This window comes from Lampetra fluviatilis, chromosome 35, assembly GCF_964198595.1.
Source record: "Lampetra fluviatilis chromosome 35, kcLamFluv1.1, whole genome shotgun sequence".
Taxonomy (NCBI): domain Eukaryota; kingdom Metazoa; phylum Chordata; class Hyperoartia; order Petromyzontiformes; family Petromyzontidae; genus Lampetra; species Lampetra fluviatilis.
In genome coordinates this window covers 5,040,982-5,059,384 of record NC_136309.1, presented here as the reverse complement: position 1 = coordinate 5,059,384, position 18,403 = coordinate 5,040,982, and the positions used below count along the sequence as shown (strand labels likewise).

The window sequence follows — 18,403 nt, the reverse complement described above, 5'->3', positions numbered from 1 at the left end:
GAAAGCTTCAAATCAAGATTTTACTACTGGAGAGGTTTTTTTGTTGTTGTTTTAAATGTCCAGTTGCGCATCAGGGATACCCCGCGTCGACTGCCATTGTCTGTGCAGTGGATGCGGGTTGGGGGTGTACTCAGCATCACGCTCGCAGACACTCACGCGTACCTACTTTCACAATTCAAAGGCAAAAAAAAAATCCCCGCATTTCCTTCACTTACTTTTGGGGAAAGTGATGTTCGCGTGCACGGCACACGAGGGGGTGGCTGGCCAACACCACGCCCGGCCGCCTTTGTCTCCCCAGTGGCGATGTTTACAGGTACTCATTTGAGGCTGAGTAGACCTAAGGGAGGCACAGGACCGGTTCAGATAATCGTCACCGGTGTTGGTAGCCGTGAGCGGGAATCGAACTCGGGTCGCCGGGTTCGTAGCGCAGCGCGCTAACCGCAAAACCACCGCTCCCCACCCACAACATCACAAAGAAAAAGATCCCCCGTATAGCCTTCAACAAACTGTTGGGACAAGTGCTGTTAGCGAGCACCTATGTAGGCCGGCAAAGCGCACGTGGGGGTGAGTGATCAGCACCACGCCGGGTCGCCTTTGTCTCCCTATTGGCGATGTTTCTACACATGGCACCAGGTACTCATTTGAGGCTGAGTCGACCTAGGGGATGCCCAGGACCGGTTCAGATAATCGTCACTGATGTTGGCCGTGAGCGGGAATCGAACCCGGATCGCCAGGTTCGTAGCGCAGCGTAGCGCGAACCGCTACTCACTCACACTTACAAAGACAAAGATCCCCGTATAGCCCTAGCAGACTGTAGGGGCAAGTGCTGTTAGCGAGCACCTATAAAGGCCGGCACGGCACACGAGGGGGTGGGTGGCCAACACCACGCCCGGCCGCCTTTGTCTCCCTAGTGGCGATGTTTACACATCGCACCAAGTACTCATTTGAGGCTGAGTCGACCTAGGGGAGGCTAAGGACCGGTTCAGATAAATCGCTACTGATGTTGGCAGTGAGCGGGAATCGAACCCGGGTAACCAGGTTCGTAGCGCAGCGCGCTAACCGCTACACCACCGCTCCCCACTACTCACACACTCACTCACACACTCACACACACTCACACACTTACACACTCACTCACACTCACTCACACACTCACACACTCACTCACACTCACTCATTCACACTCACACTTACACACACTCACACACTCATTCACACTCACTCACACTCACTCACTCACCCTTACTCACACTCATTCACACTCATTCACACTCACTCACACTCACTCACTCACACTCACTCACTCACGCTCACAAACATCACACCGAACACAACACCACACGCACACCGACAACAACAAAGGGTGGGAAGGAGGTCTGGGGGGGAGAGCGAGGCAAGCTGATATTGTAAACAATCACAAAGACAAAGCTCCCCCCGCCGTGGAGCCTTCAACAGACTCTTTGGGCCAAGTGCTGCCAAGCGAGTCGCACATATGAAGCGTCGGGCAAGGGGCGAGTGGACGGGCTGGCGACAAAGCAACGCCGCCGTTCCGCCTTTGTCTCCCCGTGTGCGCTGATGCTTTGGAGATGTGACGCGCGCGCACGGCACCCATTTAAGGCCGAGCCGCCCTAGGGGACACCGCCACTCACCCACCCCCCTCTCTCTCAGCATTCTCGTCGGGTGAACGAGGGATCTCTGTGATTTATTGATTGATTTTGCACGCGCACGCACGCGCATGCACGCGCACGCACTTTACGTCGAGCCGAGCTCGATTCGCCGCTCACGGCCAACGCCGGCGACGATTTCCTGGGGCCTCCTCCCCCTAGGTCGACTCGGCCTCGAAACGAGCACCGGGCGCGGCGGTGCGTAAACATCGCCACCGGGGAGACAAAGGCGGCCCGGGGGCGTGCCGCCGCTCGCTAACAGCGCTTGCCCCAACTCTCTGCTCAGGCTACACGGGAACCTTTGTCTGCTCTACGGGGAGCGGTGGCGCAAGTGGTTAGCGCACCGCGCTCCGAACGCGTCGAGTTCGATTCCCGCTCTCGAACCCCATTAACGGTGGCAGCGAACGTCTGAACCGATTATGGGGCCTCGTGTAGGTCCACTCAGCCTTAAGCACCGGCGCTGTGAAGACAAAGGCGGCCGGGCGTGGTGGTGGTGGTGGTGTTGTTGTGCCACCAACCCGCCCTCTCGCGTCCCGTGGGCGCTCCCCGTAGTTGCTGCTCGCTAACAAAACTTGCCCCAACAGCCTGTCGAAGGCTACACGGGCTACATTTGCCTTTTGTTTGTACTCGTCTGCTTTCCGATAATAGCGCGCCCTCTCTACACGCGCGCGCGTTATCTATTCACGCGATGTCGACGCAGGGCTCGAGGTACTGAGTTATTTATAGCGCTGACATCAGCGTCAATCGTGGAGACTCGGAACGCGCCACCGAGGCGACAGGGTTGACTCTCTCTCTCGTAGAGAGAGACAGAGAGAGAGACAGAGAGACACACAGAGACAGAGAGAGTGAGGCACACAGAGAGAGACATAGAGAGTGAGACAGAGAGAGAGACAGAGAGAGTGAGACACACAGAAAGACACAGACTTTTAAACAACTTTTATTGCCGCCAGCAGAAAAAGCACTGGAGGCGATTTCAATATGAAATACAGTGACCAGCAAACAAATGAAAATAAACGCTACAAATCGACGCGCTGTGGCGCTAAAAGCACCGCGCACAACACGAAATAAAAGTCACGTGGTGGTGGTGGTGGTGGTCATCGCGCACGCCACGGTGACGAGCGAGCGCTTCAGAAGGTGAACACCACGAGGGTGCCGTCCACGCTGGTACAGAGAGGGGCTTGTCCGGCTCCCCAGCGTTCGAAGAAGACGTGCACATCACCGACGTGTGTGTGGTACGCGTGCTCCAGCCGGAGCCGCGCCTTGAGCAGGCCTCTGAACACTGGAAGCTCCACAGAGCAGCCGTCAGTGTCACCTTGCAGCATCTTTTTTCTCGTTCTGTACACCGCCAACTTCGCCTGAGCACAGGCAAAGTTGGCGAGGTCATGGCGCTTGTTAGCCAGGTAAGGCACCACCCCATATACGAAGCTGCTGCTCTTGTGGAAGGGCCCTCCCAGTTTCCTGAAGATGTCCCCCAAAAGGCGGAACATTGGTTTGAGCCGCTGGCAGTGTAAGTACCGGTGGGGCAGATCCTCCCTGGCACCGCAGGAAATGCACAAGTCTGTTACCCCTGGCAAGATTCGGCTGAGCCACACGGCCGATGGCAACGTGCAGTGTGCCAACCTCCACTGGAGGTCACCGCAGCGTTTGGCTACTGCAAGCAGTACATAAACACGATACGAGTGCAAAGTGCACGAGAGCTAAACAAATCACCCGAACACATACGAAAAAAAACGAAACCATCCCCATCCGGGGCATGCAGCTAAAGCCACTGAGGAGCCGGCGTCAACAATTTCCCGAGCTCTGCCGCCCTCTCTCTATATGTGCTGCTGCTGCTGCTGCTGCTGACGGGTATTAACAATAATCATGTGGACCTCGGTCACCTGCGCGTGAGGTTTGTAGTCGTTGGCTCTGCATCGACATCAGCCGGAGGAAAGACTAGAAGAAGATTCATTATCCACCGCTCTCTCTCTCTCCAGCTGGAGCACGCCATGCACCACACACATGTCGGTGATGTGCAGCGAGTCTTCTTAGCACGCTGGGGAGCCGTGAAAGCCCCTCTCTGTACCAGCGTGGACGGCACCCTCGTGTTCACCTTCTGAAGCGCTCGCTCGTCACCGTGGCGTGCGCGATGACCACCACAACCACCACAACCACCACCACCACCACGTGGCTTTTCTTTCGTGTTGTGCGCGTTGCTTTTAGTGCCACAGCGCGTGGATTCGTAGCGTTTATTTTCACTTGTTTGCTGGTGACTTCGTGTATTTCATATCGAAATCGCCCCCAGTGCTTTTGCAGCTGGCGGCAAAAAAAGTTGTTTAAAAGTCAAAGTCTGTCTCTCTTTCTGTCTTGCCGCCCTCTCTCTACATCAAGGTGTTGCCGTCCAACGAATGAGGTGCGGGAGGAGACGGGAGCCACCGTCGAGGGTGCAACGCGCGGGGTCCACAGTTCTCCATCGAGGTTTCCTGCCCGAGCCAGGGAAACGCGGCTCCACCTCCACGCCCACGGGGAAGGAGGTCTACACATCGTCTGTGTGTGATCCACTAACCCTCACAGCTGCAATCGCCACCTCTGGCCATCTGTACCGGGGGGGGGGGGGGGGAGCGGGATAGAGCGTTGCCCCCTCGCTCAAGGCGTGGGGGTTTTCTCAGGATGCTCCGGTTTCCTCGTCGCCACGTGAATAATAAACACGACGATATTACCAATCGGCTAAAAAACACGTCTTACAATAAACACCCAAATGAAGCAGCAGCAGGAGGGCACTCGTGAGACCCTGTGCGACCCACTGTGGCTCTCCTGACTAATTAAGTAAATTGATTAGTTAAATAACAATTAATGACACACTCTGGCCAAGATGAAGATCACCAACGCAGTACTGCATCGCGCACCAACGCGGTGCTGCATGGCGCATCAACACGACACACGGGGGGGAGGGTGGTTAAAGTAATAAATAAATTATCCGCTTGTGTGTAAAAAAAACGGAGAGGGGGGAGAGCGAGCGATGGGGGAGGAGAATTGAAAAAAAATGTCGAGCTAAAAAAGTCAAAACAAAAATCGTGCTCGTCTGCCCTGGCGTGTAATGGATACTGTAGCCCTAACGCGCAGTCATTGAAACGGAGCGTGAAGACTTGGGGAGGGGAGGGAGATAGGAGTGGTGGGGGGAGGGGAGGGGAGGGGCGAGTGGATGGGGTGGGTGGTGAGGGAGGGAGGGGGTAAGAGAGAGATGGGGAGAGTTCAACATCTTCCGGGGATGTGACCGGCGTTTAAAGCGATCCTCTGCATCCTTCGCCCCACCGCTGATGCAGGTTCGGGCTGGACGATTTTGGGGGAAAGATCTCATTGCTATTTTTCTGAGAGATATTACGATTTGATTTGCGATTACTTTTTTAAAGTCAAGCTTCAGTTCAATATTCACTGTGTGATGGATTTAAAACATGTGATGGAGCATTACCACATGATACCATCAACATATGAACTGCTCTTTATATTCTCATGCAAGGACGAGAACTTAAAAGATATGCATTGCTTCCAACATGTATTAATGAAAAAAAAATTGAAATAGAACAATCAAACATCGAACAATTGTTAAGTTAAATAGATAAAGTTATAATAATACAAAACAAAACAATTCCAAGAAGAAAGTAATAGGATTTAAAGCTTTCGTGACTGCAGAGATTCATCTTCTTGGTTCTTTCCGTAAAGTCACGTAGAAGGGAAGTAATAAAATAATGAAAATAAAACATAATAAAATATATAATATTATTTTATTATTTTATTATTTTATTTTATTATGTTTTATTTTCATTATTTTATTACTTCCCTTCTACGTGACTTTACCGAAAGAACCAAGAAGAAAAAGTAATAGAACTTTTCAAATTGCAAAAAAATCGCAGCCTTTGCGATATGCTAATCGCATTGTTTCAAATTGCGAATAATCGATTTTAAATCGATTCGAGATCGATTAGTCGTTCAGCCCGAACGCAGATGCAGAGCCGCGGCTGCTCGACTTTCACACCGAGGCGGCCGATCCAGCAGGTGGACGCGTCGTCGCTGTGCGATGTCTCCTGCGAATTCCAAGACAAAAGTAATAGGACTTTTCAAATCGCAAAAAAATCGCAGCCGTTGCGATTTGCAAATCGCATTGTTTCAAATTGCGATTAATCGATTCGAAATCGATTAATCGAGTTGAAATCGATAAGTCGTTCAGCCCGAACGCAGCTGCAGAGCCGCGGCTGCTCGACTTCCACACCGAGGCGGCCGATCCAGCAGGTGGACGCGTCAGGAGCTGTGCGATGTCTCCTGCGAGTGTGCCGACTTGATGTGGCGATGGAGAGGGCGCTGTGCATGTCGGGGATAGGGAGGTGGATTTCGGACCAGGCGAGACAGAGGGAGGGGGGTAGAGAGATGGGAGAGAGGGGGAGAGAGAACGGAGACGTGGATGCGGAGTAGAAGGGAGAGTGAGAGAGACTTTTGACTTTTAAACCACTTCTATTGCCGCCAGCAGCAAATGCACTGGAGGAGATTTCAATATGAAATACAGTCACCAGCAAACAAATTAAAATAAACCTGGGGGGGGGGGATAAAATAATGAATGAGAGAGGAGCGAGCAGGAGAGCGATGAGAGGGAATGAAGCGAGAGAGGAGGATGGGGGGGGGTGCAGGGGGGAGGCGGGTGGGGGAGAGGGGGGTGACGGTTCAACAGCGCGGCAGAGCAATGCTGGTGGATGTCCCCTAATTGAGAAAGTGGCAGAGACAATGTGGGCACGAGCCTGGGGGGCTGGGGGGGCGAAAGCAGGGGGGGGAGGCGTTGATACTGTGAGTGTGGGTACCCCCCAGCCCCGCCCCCCCCCATCCCCCCACTCCCCCCCCACCCTCCCCACTCCCCCTCCCCCCGACCGTCCCCCACTGAACACAACCCCCGCACCTGCGCTCATCACCTGGATCCACGCCCATTGGTTCGACGCGGGGTCACGTGGGGTCGCGAGGGGGCGTGGTGGACCTGTCAGTGTGACGCGCCTACGGAGCCAAGGCGGGAGGGGGAGGGGAGGGTGAGTGGGGGGAGGGGGGGATGAGTGGGGGGAGGGAGTGAGGGAGGGGAGGGTGAGTGGGGGGAGGGGGTGAGGGGGAAGGGAGGGGAGGGTGAGTGGGGGGAGGGGGGGGTGAGTGGGGGGAGGGAGTGAGGGAGGGGAGGGTGAGTGGGGGGAGGGGGTGAGGGGGAAGGGAGGGTGAGTGGGGGGAGGGGGGGTGAGTGGGGGGAGGGAGTGAGGGAGGGGAGGGTGAGTGGGGGGAGGGGGTGAGGGGGAAGGGAGGGGAGGGTGAGTGGGGGGAGGGGGGGGTGAGTGGGGGGAGGGAGTGAGTGGGGGGAGGGTGAGTGGGGGGAGGGGGAGAGGGAGGGGAGGGTGAGTGGGGCGAGGGGGAGTGGGGGGAGGGGGAGAGGGAGGAGAGGGTGAGTGGGGGGAGGGGGTGACGGAGGGGAGGGGGAGTGGGGGGAGGGGGGGAGGGAGGGGAGGGTGAGTGGGGGGAGGGGGTGAGTGGGGGGAGGGTGAGTGGGGGGAGGGGGAGAGGGAGGGGAGGGTGAGTGGGGGGAGAGGGTGAGGGAGGGGAGGGGGAGTGGGGGAGGAGGTGAGGGAGGGGAGGGGGAGTGGGGGGAGGGGGTGAGGGAGGGGAGGGGGAGAGGGAGGGGAGGGTGAGTGGGGGGAGGGGGAGAGGAAGGGGAGGGGGAGGGGGTGAGGGAGGGGGTGAGGGAGGGGAGGGGAGAGGGAGGGGAGGGGGAGAGGGAGGGGAGGATGAGTGGGGGAGGGGGTGAGGGAGGGGAGGGGGAGTGGGGGTAGGGGGGAGGGAGGGGAGGGTGAGTGGGGGGAGGGGGGGAGGGAGGGGAGGGTGAGTGGGGGGAGGGGGGAGGGAGGGTGAGTGGGGGGGAGGGGGTGAGGGAGGGAGGGTGAATGGGGGGAGGGGGGAGGGAGGGGAGGGTGAGTGGGGGGAGGGTGAGGAGTGAGAGGGTTGAGTGAGTGAGCGAGCGGGGAGTAGGGGGGAGTAGGGGGGAGTAGGGGGGTGGGGGAAGCGGGTGGGGGGGAGTAGGGGGTGGGGGCTGCATAGTTTCTAGAACGTGAATGAGTTGAGAATGTAATGCGGTGGTGGCTTTGACCGCTTCGTCTTCTCTCGCACCACTGCTGTGGTAGACGCAGAGCAAACAACTACAGTGTCACACTGTAGTTGGTTGCAGTGTCACATCGTAGCCGAGTGTAACGCTGCTGATGCCTCCTTCGGATTTGTAGCGATCGGGGCATTGCGTCGTGATATGCTCTGGACGGCCACAGTAGCATCACTACTACTGGAGAATTTTAGTTTTTTATTTAAATTTTCCCATTTGTGCATTTAATCATGCTACCCCACATCTTCTCATGCCGTGGTTTGTGCAACGGATGATGGGTTTTTTTAAATTTAATTTTTCCCCATTTGTGCATTTAATCATGCTACCCCACATCTTCTACTGCCGTGGTTTGTGCAGCGAATGATGGGTTTTTTAATTTTATTTTTCCCCATTTGTGCATTTAATCATGCTACCCCATATCTTCTACTGCCGTGGTTTGTGCAACGGATGATGGGTTTTTTTATTTATTTTTTCCCATTTGTGCATTTAATCATGCTACCCCACATCTTCTCATGCCGTGGTTTGTGCAACGGATGATGGGTTTTTTTAAATTAAATTTTTCCCCATTTGTGCATTTAATCATGCTACCCCACATCTTCTACTGCCGTGGTTTGTGCAGCGAATGATGGGTTTTTTAATTTTATTTTTCCCCATTTGTGCATTTAATCATGCTACCCCATATCTTCTACTGCCGTGGTTTGTGCAACGGATGATGGGTTTTTTTTATTTATTTTTTCCCATTTGTGCATTTAATCATGCTACCCCACATCTTCTCATGCCGTGGTTTGTGCAACGGATGATGGGTTTTTTTAAATTTAATTTTTCCCCATTTGTGCATTTAATCATGCTACCCCACATCTTCTACTGCCGTGGTTTGTGCAGCGAATGATGGGTTTTTTAATTTTATTTTTCCCCATTTGTGCATTTAATCATGCTACCCCATATCTTCTACTGCCGTGGTTTGTGCAACGGATGATGGGTTTTTTTATTTATTTTTTCCCATTTGTGCATTTAATCATGCTACCCCACATCTTCTACTGCCGTGGTTTGTGCAACGGATGATGGGTTTTTTTATTTTATTTTTCCCCATTTGTGCATTTAATCATGCTACCCCATATCTTCTACTGCCGTGGTTTGTGCAACGGATGATGGGTTTTTTATTTATTTTTTCCCATTTGTGCATTTAATCATGCTACCCCACATCTTCTACTGCCGTGGTTTGTGCAACGGATGATGGGTTTTTTTATTTATTTTTTCCCATTTGTGCATTTAATCATGCTACCCCACATCTTCTACTGCCGTGGTTTGTGCAGCGGATGGCGGGTTTTTTAGGGGGGGGGGGGGGTTGGAGCATGAGCAGCTTCATGGGAGATAAAACTCGAGGAGGATCTTCTGAGCTTGTGTCTTCCACGAGACTTTCGCCGCTGCCTGTCGGCTTTACCGTCTCACTCTCAGGACCTGCACCGCCAAATGAAGTATTCAATGTACGACGTTTCGGGCAACGGCCCTTCTTCACAGCACGCAGAGAGAGGGCCATGGGAGGTAAATTTGATGGCGGACAGCGCGCTATAATATGTTTAAACTTTATTTTTATTTAGCAGGAAAACCCCACTGAGCAATGCGGCTCTTTTTCAGCAGCGATCTGGCGATCATAAATTATAGCTCAACGAAGTGGTTCCTACCAGTAGGAACTATCATCACGTGTGTGCCAGGTCACCTCTGATAAATAAAATGTGGGGAGCGGTGGTGCAGCGGTTAGCGCATTGCCCTACGAAACCCATCGACACGGGTTCGATTCCCGCTCACGGGCAACACCAGTGACGATTATCTGAACGGGTCCTGTGCCTCCCCTAGGTCGACTCAGCCCCAAATGAGTACCTGGTGATGTAGTAAACATCGCTACTGGGGAGACAAAGACGGTCGGGCGTGGTGCTGGCCTACCCACCCCCTCGTGTACCGTGCCGATCTTCACAGGGGCACCTCTGATTAACGCGATTTGGCTACGTACGGTGCGAAAGAAGTTCAACATACATAGCTGCCACTCGCCAACAGCACTTGCCCCCAACAGCCTGTTAAGCCTGTGCGTAGGGATCTTTGTCCGCTAACGAGGTCATCTCAGCGAACCTTACCTGCTCAATGGAATCGTTTTTAGTTTTATGGTCTTGCAGTGGCTTGAGCAAGACATTGCAGGGCTGCGCCTCTATCACTGTGTAGGAGGGGGGGGGTACACCAGGGGAGGGCCATCGATAAAGGTAATTTTCTGTGCCTCTCTCTCGAGCCAAGGGGAGATTCCGGGTGAAACAAGCACAAACACTGCCGCTCTCAATTACAGCGATTAGCCCTTGAAAGAGGGCAGATAATTAAATGAAACGTACACATTAAGGCAAGTCGGTACGTTACGAAATTGAACGGCAAAAGAACATGGGGGGAAAAAACCAGAGTGATTAATCATGATGAAAAAATTTTAACTTCGGAGATTGAACTTTGAAACATTGCGTTAGAAGTCCGCGACAATTGCGTAACGCGCAAGAGTCATGCTCGTCGGTTCTTTCAGTATCGTCACGTGGGTATAAACTAAAATAAATCACGACGTTTCGGGCGCAACAACAACACAAAGCGTCCGTCGTTATTAAATCCTTTATATTAAGTTCACTTGCTTGCTTGCTTGCGCGCTTACGACCGTGCAAATCTTTCGGTCGTTTTTTAACCCACTTCCCGTGATCCAATCGAGCTGACGTTTTGCACACAGACTCGTTGTGCGTGACAATTTATTTTCGTGAACATTTTTTCCCCAAAATGTTCCACTTTTTAGGAAAACAAAAATTTTCATATTTAATTTAAAATACCAATGTGATAAAAATGAAACTCTTACTAAAAAAAACAGAAATGAATAATAAAATAAAACCGATGCCACGCATATAAAGGATTTATAGTGAAAAACTTTGTTTTTACGGGTTAATTTTTGTTTCTACCTCCGTGACTTTACCGAAAGAACCAACGAGCATCGATCGATGCAGTCACGAAAGCTTAAAATCGAGAATGCAGCCAAGCGCAAGGAGTTGGTGCGTTGGGGTCACGTGCCGGGAACTTCCACTCGCCTTGCCGGCACGTGTGGTCGACGTGGAAGAGTAGGCCAAACACTCTAAGAGGTGTGGCGCCTTCCGCCAGCAGTGAAGGGAGCGAGCAATTTTCAGAGCCGCGCCTTTGCCTCTAAATGCAGGAGCGCACGCTAAACAAATGCAAAGATCCCCCGTATAGCATGAGCAGACTTTCGGGGCAAGTGCTGTTAGCGAGCACCTATTAAGGCCGTCACGGAACACGAGGGGGGTTGTGGGTTGCCGGCACCACGCCCGGCCTTTTCGGCCGATTCCCACTCACGGCCACCAACACCTGTGACTCTTATCTGAACCGGCCTCCACTAGGTCCACTCAGCCTCAAACGAGTACCCGGTGTGGTGTGTAGTAAACATCGCCGCTGGGGAGAGACAAAGGCGGCCGGGACGTCGTTGCTGGCCTTCAGAGGTGCTGCTCGCTAACAGCACTTGCCCTCAACATGTTACAGGCTATACGGGGGTGGGGAGGGAGGTGGTGGTGAATCTTCGTCTTTTTAAATCCTTTATATTAAGTTCACTTGCTTGCTTGCTTGCACGCTTGCTTGCTTGCTTGCGCGCTTACGACCGTACAAATCTTTCGGTCGTTTTTTAACCCACTTCCCGTGATCCAATCGAGCTGACATGTTGCACACAGACGCGTTGTGCGTGACAATTTCTTTTCGTGAAATTTTTTTTCCAAAATTTTACACTTTTTATGATTTTTTTTTTTATATTAAATTACCAATTGCTTAATGGTGGCAGGCAATGATCAAGCCAGAGGACGAGAGGACTCTAGCCGCCACGCATATAAAGGATTTATAGTGAAAAACTTTGTTTTTACGGGTTATTTTTTTGTACGTCTACGTGGGCGTAGGTTCGTCTCTCTGCCTCTCCCTCTTTCTCACTCTCACTCACTCACTCCTCTCACTCCACCCTCTCTCTCTCTCGCTCTCACTCACTCACTCACTCCATTCACTCCACCCTCTCTCTCTCGCTCACTCTCACTCACTCACTCCATTCACTCCACCCTCTCTCTCTCGCTCACTCTCACTCACTCACTCCACTCACTCCACCCTCTCTCTCTCGCTCACTCTCACTCACTCACTCCACTCACTCCACCCTCTCTCTCTCGCTCACTCTCACTCACTCACTCCACTCACTCCACCCTCTCTCTCTCTCGCTCACTCTCACTCACTCCACTCCACTCACTCCACTCACTCCACCCTCTCTCTCTCGCTCACTCTCACTCACTCACTCACTCCACTCACTCCACCCTCTCTCTCTCACTCTCACTCACTCACTCCACTCACTCCCAACCCTGTCGAGCAGCAGGCGTTCAGCACGGAGCCGCCGCCGAGTCGCGATCCAGTCCCGCGCGCCGCGAACAATGAGGCTCAATGTTTTTGAGTGGCGGGTCTCGCCGCGCTCACCGAATGAAAGGTTAATAGACGCTTTACAGAAATCGCTCAACGAAAATCACCCCGCGGGCCAATAACTAAGCCCACTCCGCTCACCCCCACTGCCACCACCACGCCCCCCCCTCTCTCCCCGCATCCCCCGCGCGCCCGAGTCGATGGAATAAACGCGCGGGCCGAATTCTTGAGTCACAGACGCGAGATGACAACCATTCCACCACCCCGCAACCTTACATCCCTCCTTTCCCCCCCTCCACCCCTTCCTCTCCCCCCCCTCCACCCCCTCCACCCCTCCACTTACACCCCCAACCTCCCCGACCCTCCACCCAAAACAAGCGCCCCACAATCATCCCCATCATCGGCATTGACTGCAGGGGCGGGAGATACGTTGCGCGTGATGCTAGCGAGCTGCTGTTTTGACCATCATCATTATTATTATAACTTCTGCTGCAGAGGGAAGAGATATAGGGAGAGAGGCTGCGGCTAAACTAGATTTTATTTTAGCCCAGGTCAGGCCCCACTACGCGACGTTGCTTTTTTTCAGAAGCGATCTGTCTACCAACAAATTATAGGTCAACGAAGTGGCTCCCTGTCGTGTGTAAATAGTGGCCACAAGGCTCTAAATGCGTGGATGTTGAGTCGAAATGCCGAGGGAAAACGCGGAGGATCCGGAGAAAAATCCACGCAACAACAGGGAGACAGAGAGAGAGAGAGACACGCAAACTCCTAATATACAGCAGCAGCAGGCGTCAGGGTTGGGATCTAACCCACAACCTCCTGTATACCAGGCGAGGTAGTCAACATCTCCGAGACACCGTGGCGCCCACACGGAGACATCGCGAGGCACAAACCACGAGCAGCTCGGGTGGTGAACTCACCCAGCCACGCACGGACGGACGTGCCCACCCAGCCGCCTTTGTCTTCCCCTCTCCCCCGCGCGCCCCTCCCCTCCCTCCCTCCACGACTACAAAGACAAAAATACAAAGATCCCCCGTATAGCCTTTCACAGAATGTCGGGGCAAAGTGCTGTTCGCGAGTACCCGCAGCACCGCCTATGAAGTCCGCTACGGAAGCTAGTGCGGGGTCTGTAGCATTTGTTATAAAGGGGCCCTAATAAAAAAAAACATAAATATTAAAACACAAATTTTTTACTTGCATAGTAAAGTAATTGTACTTTTTTCATTTGCTATACAGCCAGATAATACGACAAATCGCTAACCTTAAACACCCGGTCGTTCATAAAAGTTGAAGGCAGTATAGTACTATAGTAATAGAGCAAGTGCAGCATCACAGGAACGGAATTGATCGCTGCTTTAAAGCATTTAGCCCTTGAAAGTGCGGGGCCCGTAGCATTTGTAGCTGCTAGTGCTACGAGGATAATCCGGCACTGGGGTAGCAACACTTCCACGGCCGCCTTCGTCTCCCTCCCGCTGATGTTTGTACACAGCGCATACCCCCGGCAGGTCCTCGTGTCTAACAAGGCTGAGTCGATCTAGGGGGTGGGGGAGGTGCGGAGGGTTGATTGTTGATTTATTTGATTGCCACGTGTTTCGTTTGTCGGAGAAACGCTGTTGTTGTTGTTATTGTTGTTTTTGTTGATGAAACCCAAATTTGAGAGTTGAAATGAAAGTGGAGTGGCGCTGGGACCGTGAGCGGGACTCGAACCTCGAGTTCGCCTGGAGTTGCTGTTTTTGGCGCAGTAACTACCACGCCACACTCCCAACACTCCCCACACTCCCAACACTCCCCACACTCCCCACACTCCCAACACTCCCAACACTCCACTCCGTGTCTATTGATCGCCGATGGGCCCCCCCCACCTCACCCCCCCCCCCCCACGTCACCCCCCCCCACCTCACCCCCCCCACCTCACCCCCCCCACCTCACCCCCCCCACCTCACCCCCCCCCCACCTCACCCCCCCACCCCCCCCCCACCTCACCCCCCCACCTCACCCCCCTCATTACACTGCGGGTTAAACCGCAACGTCCCCGGGGGCGCTGTGCCACGACAACCCCTCCCCCCCTCACCCCCTCACCCCCCTAAACCCTCCTCCTCACCCCCCCTCACCCCCCCTAAACCCTCCTCCTCACCCCCTCACCCCCTAAACCCATCCGCTCACCCCCCTCACCCCCCTCACCCCCTCACCGCCCCCTCTCCCCCCGCCGAGGGCACCCAGCAGCAGCAGCAGCAGCCTCCCCGTGCCACACAACAACGCGCACGCGACCCGCGCCACGAGGGGTACGGGAGGCAGGGCCGAGTTAAGATCTTGTACGGCCCCCTGGGCTACAGGGTAGCGTGAGGGCCCCCCCCACCCACCCCCCAGTAATATTTTAAAAAAGAAAACAAAGTTAAATAAAAATAAAATCTATTTTTAACAAGGGTAACAACAAATACAATTCAGCATTCACGAGCGAAATAACTTTTTCACTTAATCTCTGGAGGCCCTCCAGCTGACGGAGTCCGCTGGGCTTCAGCCCCTGAAGTCCCGCCCCTTAACCCGGCCCTGCACGTGGGGGGGGGGGTGCACCCGGGTTCGACTCCTGGCACGGGTGGAGGTGTCGGAGTGGCACGGAGTGAATCAATCCACGAGAACCCCACACTCACCACCCGGCCCCCCCTCCCTCCACCCCCCACCCCACCCACCACGTTGAGACGCGAGATTTGTCCGTGCGTCTGCGTGGATTGTAACGGGGGATCGCGGTGTAACTGGACGGTGGTGGTGATGGTGGTGGTGGCCGTGATGGTGGTGTTAGTGGTGTTGGTGGTGATGGTGATGGCCGTGATGGTGGTGTTAGTGGTGTTGGTGGTGATGGTGATGGCCGTGATGGTGGTGTTAGTGGTGTTGGTGGTGATGGTGATGGCCGTGATGGTGGTGTTAGTGGTGATGGTGGTGGTGGTGATGGCCGTGATGGTGGTGTTAGTGGTGTTGGTGGTGATGGTGATGGCCGTGATGGTGGTGTTAGTGGTGTTGGTGGTGATGGTGATTGCGGTGGTGGTGGTGTTTGTGATGTTGGTAATGGTGGTGGCGATGGTGGTGGTGGTGGCGGTGATGGTGGTGGCAGTGATGGTGGTGGTGTTGGTAATGTTGGTGATGGTGGGTGGTGGTGATGGTGGTGGCGATGGTGGTGGCGGTGATGGTGGTGGTGATGGTGATGGGGAGAGGTGGTGTAGCGGTTAGCGCGCTGCGCTACGAACCCGGCGATCCTGATGATGATGCTGATGATGCTTATGGTGATGATGCTGTTGATGATGGTGACGATGATGATGATGGCTATGATGCTGCTGATGATGTTTATGAATCTGATGATGATGCTGATGATGATGCTGACGATGATGCTAATGATGATGATGCCGATGCTGATGCTAATGATGCTGTTGATTATGTTGATGAATCTGATGATGACGCTGATGATGCTGATAGTGATGCTGATGATGTTGATGCTGCTGATGACGATGCTGAAAGCTAATGATGCTGATGATGATGATGCTGCTGATGATGATGCTGATGATGATGATGCTGCTGATGCTGCTGATACTGATTGGGACACAACTCCCGACGACGGTCCGACCGTAAATCTGTGTAACGGATCGCGCCAATGCGCGGATCAATTCGTTTCGAGTGAAAGAGAGACAGACTTTGAATTTTGAACAACTTTTATTGCCGCCGGCAGCAACAGCACTGGAGGCGATTCCGATAAGAAATACACAAAGTCACCAGCAACACAAATGAAAACAAACGCTACAAATCCACGCGCTGTGGCGCTAAAAGCACCACGCACAAGACGAAAGACAAGTCACGTGGTGGTGGTGGTTGTGGTGGTTGTGGTGGTCATCGCGCACGCCACGGTGACGAGCGAGCGCTTCAGAAGGTGAACACGAGGGTGCCGTCCACGCTGGTGCAGAGAGGGGCTTGTCCGGCTCCCCAGCGTTCGAAGAAGACGTGCACATCACCGACACGTGTGTGGTACATGGCGTGCTCCAGCCGGAGCCGCGCCTTGAGCAGGCCCCTGAACACTGGAAGCAGCACAGAGCAGCCGTCAGTGTCACCTTCCAGCATCTTTTTCCTCGTTCTGTACACCGCAAAACAGAGAGAGACAGAGACAGACACAGAGAGAGACAGAGTGATAGAGAGAGAGACGGAGACAGAGAGACACAGACATACAGAGAGAGACAGAGACATAGAGACAGAGAGAGACAGAGAGACAGATACATACAGAGAGAGACAGAGAGACAGAGAGAGAGACAGAGTGATAAAGAGAGAGAGACGGAGACAGAGAGAGAGACACAGAGAGACAGAAACATACAGAGAGAGACAGAGAGAGACAGAGAGAGACAGAAACATACAGAGAGAGACAGAGAGAGACAGAGAGAGACACAGACCGAGACAGAGAGAGACAGAGACAGACACAGAGAGAGACAGAATGATAGAGAGAGAGACGGAGACAGAGAGCAACAGACAGAGATAGACACAGACAGAGAGAGACACAGACAGAGACAGAGAGACACAGAGAGAGAGAGAGACACAGACAGAGACAGAGAGACACAGAGAGAGAGAGACACAGACAGAGACAGAGAGACACACAGAGAGAGAGAGGCTGGTGGCCGCTGACGAACGGTGTGCCTCGTGCGAGACGTGGCAGTGTGCTTGTGCACACTGCCACGTCTCGCAGGAGGAGGCACTCTCTTGATTACAGCCTTCACAGGGTGCCAGGGCTCACTACACTCCCAGCCAGGACAGCTGGCAGACTGCCTGGCTGGCGACGCCGAGGAGGTGAAGACGCAGACGAAGACTCAGAGGTCGCAAAACGGGTTTTGATTCCTTACCCGTACCCGTACCCGGCCGCACCAGGGTCACAAACGGGTACCCGTACCCGGCCGTACCCGTACCCTACCCGTACCCGGACGGGTACGGGTAGGGTACGGGTACGGGTACCCGGCCGGGTACGGGTAGGGTACGGGTATCGGGTACCTGATTGCGACCTCTGGGATGAAGCCACGTTGCAGGCGCGGGTGGGTTGATTCTAGGAACTTGAATTGTGAGAAGAGACAAGACGTTGGGAAATGAGTGACAAACTGTTATTCACCAGTGACTCACGGCCTACCCGTACCCGTACCCGGCCGCACCAGAGTCGCAAACGGGTACCCGTAACCGGTCGGGTATGGGTAGCCGGGTATCGGGTAGGGTACGGGTATCGGGTACCCGGTTGCGACCTCTGTGAAGACTCCAGCAGCACGACGAGGGGACCCCAACTCCATGCGACAGCCCCGAATCTTCCCCTCGGGGGTCCCCTTTTATCCTCCCGGCCTGGACTCGCTCCGCCCCCCCCCCCCCGCCCCCCCGCTTCTAGAACCTTCTCGCGGGTTCCCGGGCGAACCTCACGTGCCCCCCCCCCCTCTCTCTGTCATCCTTTGCCCTGCACCCCTCCTCTTTGACTTATCACGTGACCTGCTGACAGGCAGGGCTGCTGCCAATGCCAGCAATCCGCGCTGTGCCCCGCAGTGACCCATTCCGTGTCTCTGCACTTGTTCGCGTGAAACTCGCATTCTCTCTGCGCCCGTCTGCAGCGGTGCTGTGCAGTAGGGCCATTGCCCGAAACGTCGCGCGTTATTTAACGTGTTTATATTTTAAGGCCACACACACGTACACCCTCTTAAGCCTCACCTTGCCATATGAATAAAAAGTGTGCCGTACTTGGCCCTTCCCCCCTCTCCAACCATTATATATACGGAGTGGTAGCTCTTGCAATCTCTCATTTACTTGATACAGCTGTCGTGGCTGTGACGGTTCCACCTGAAGACGGAAGCTTGTGTTGCCTCCGAAACGTCGTGATTTTGATTTTATTTTACTTTTATTAATTTTAATGTTTTACCTACGTGACTTTACCGAAAAAACCTAAGAATATGAATCCTTGCAGTCACGAAAGCTTCAAATCTAGAATTAGGTGGTGGTGTTGTTGTTGACGACGAATGTGTTGAGTTTGTTGTTGCTGTTGGACTGTGCTTGTGCACCACTGCCAACGCAGCAGCAGCAGCAGCGTTATCATCGACAACACATTTATTTAGAAACTGTTTTTTTGCGTGCC

The 18,403-nt window shown here is 53.8% G+C and overlaps 1 protein-coding gene across 1 annotated transcript in view; it reads right to left on the bottom strand.

Moving 5' to 3' along the window:
- Positions 1-6,007, bottom strand: part of LOC144944699 (uncharacterized) — a 38,891-nt gene extending 32,884 nt beyond the window's left edge. The window contains exons 1-5 of the mRNA XM_078873057.1: positions 5,876-6,007; positions 5,642-5,725; positions 4,550-4,559; positions 4,042-4,126; positions 3,511-3,572 (exon numbers count right to left, since the gene is read on the bottom strand). Of these exons, the coding sequence (XP_078729183.1) occupies positions 3,511-3,572; positions 4,042-4,126; positions 4,550-4,559; positions 5,642-5,725; positions 5,876-6,007 (373 nt within the window). The remainder of the gene's footprint in view (positions 1-3,510; positions 3,573-4,041; positions 4,127-4,549; positions 4,560-5,641; positions 5,726-5,875) is intronic.
- Positions 6,008-18,403: the final 12,396 nt, after the last annotated feature.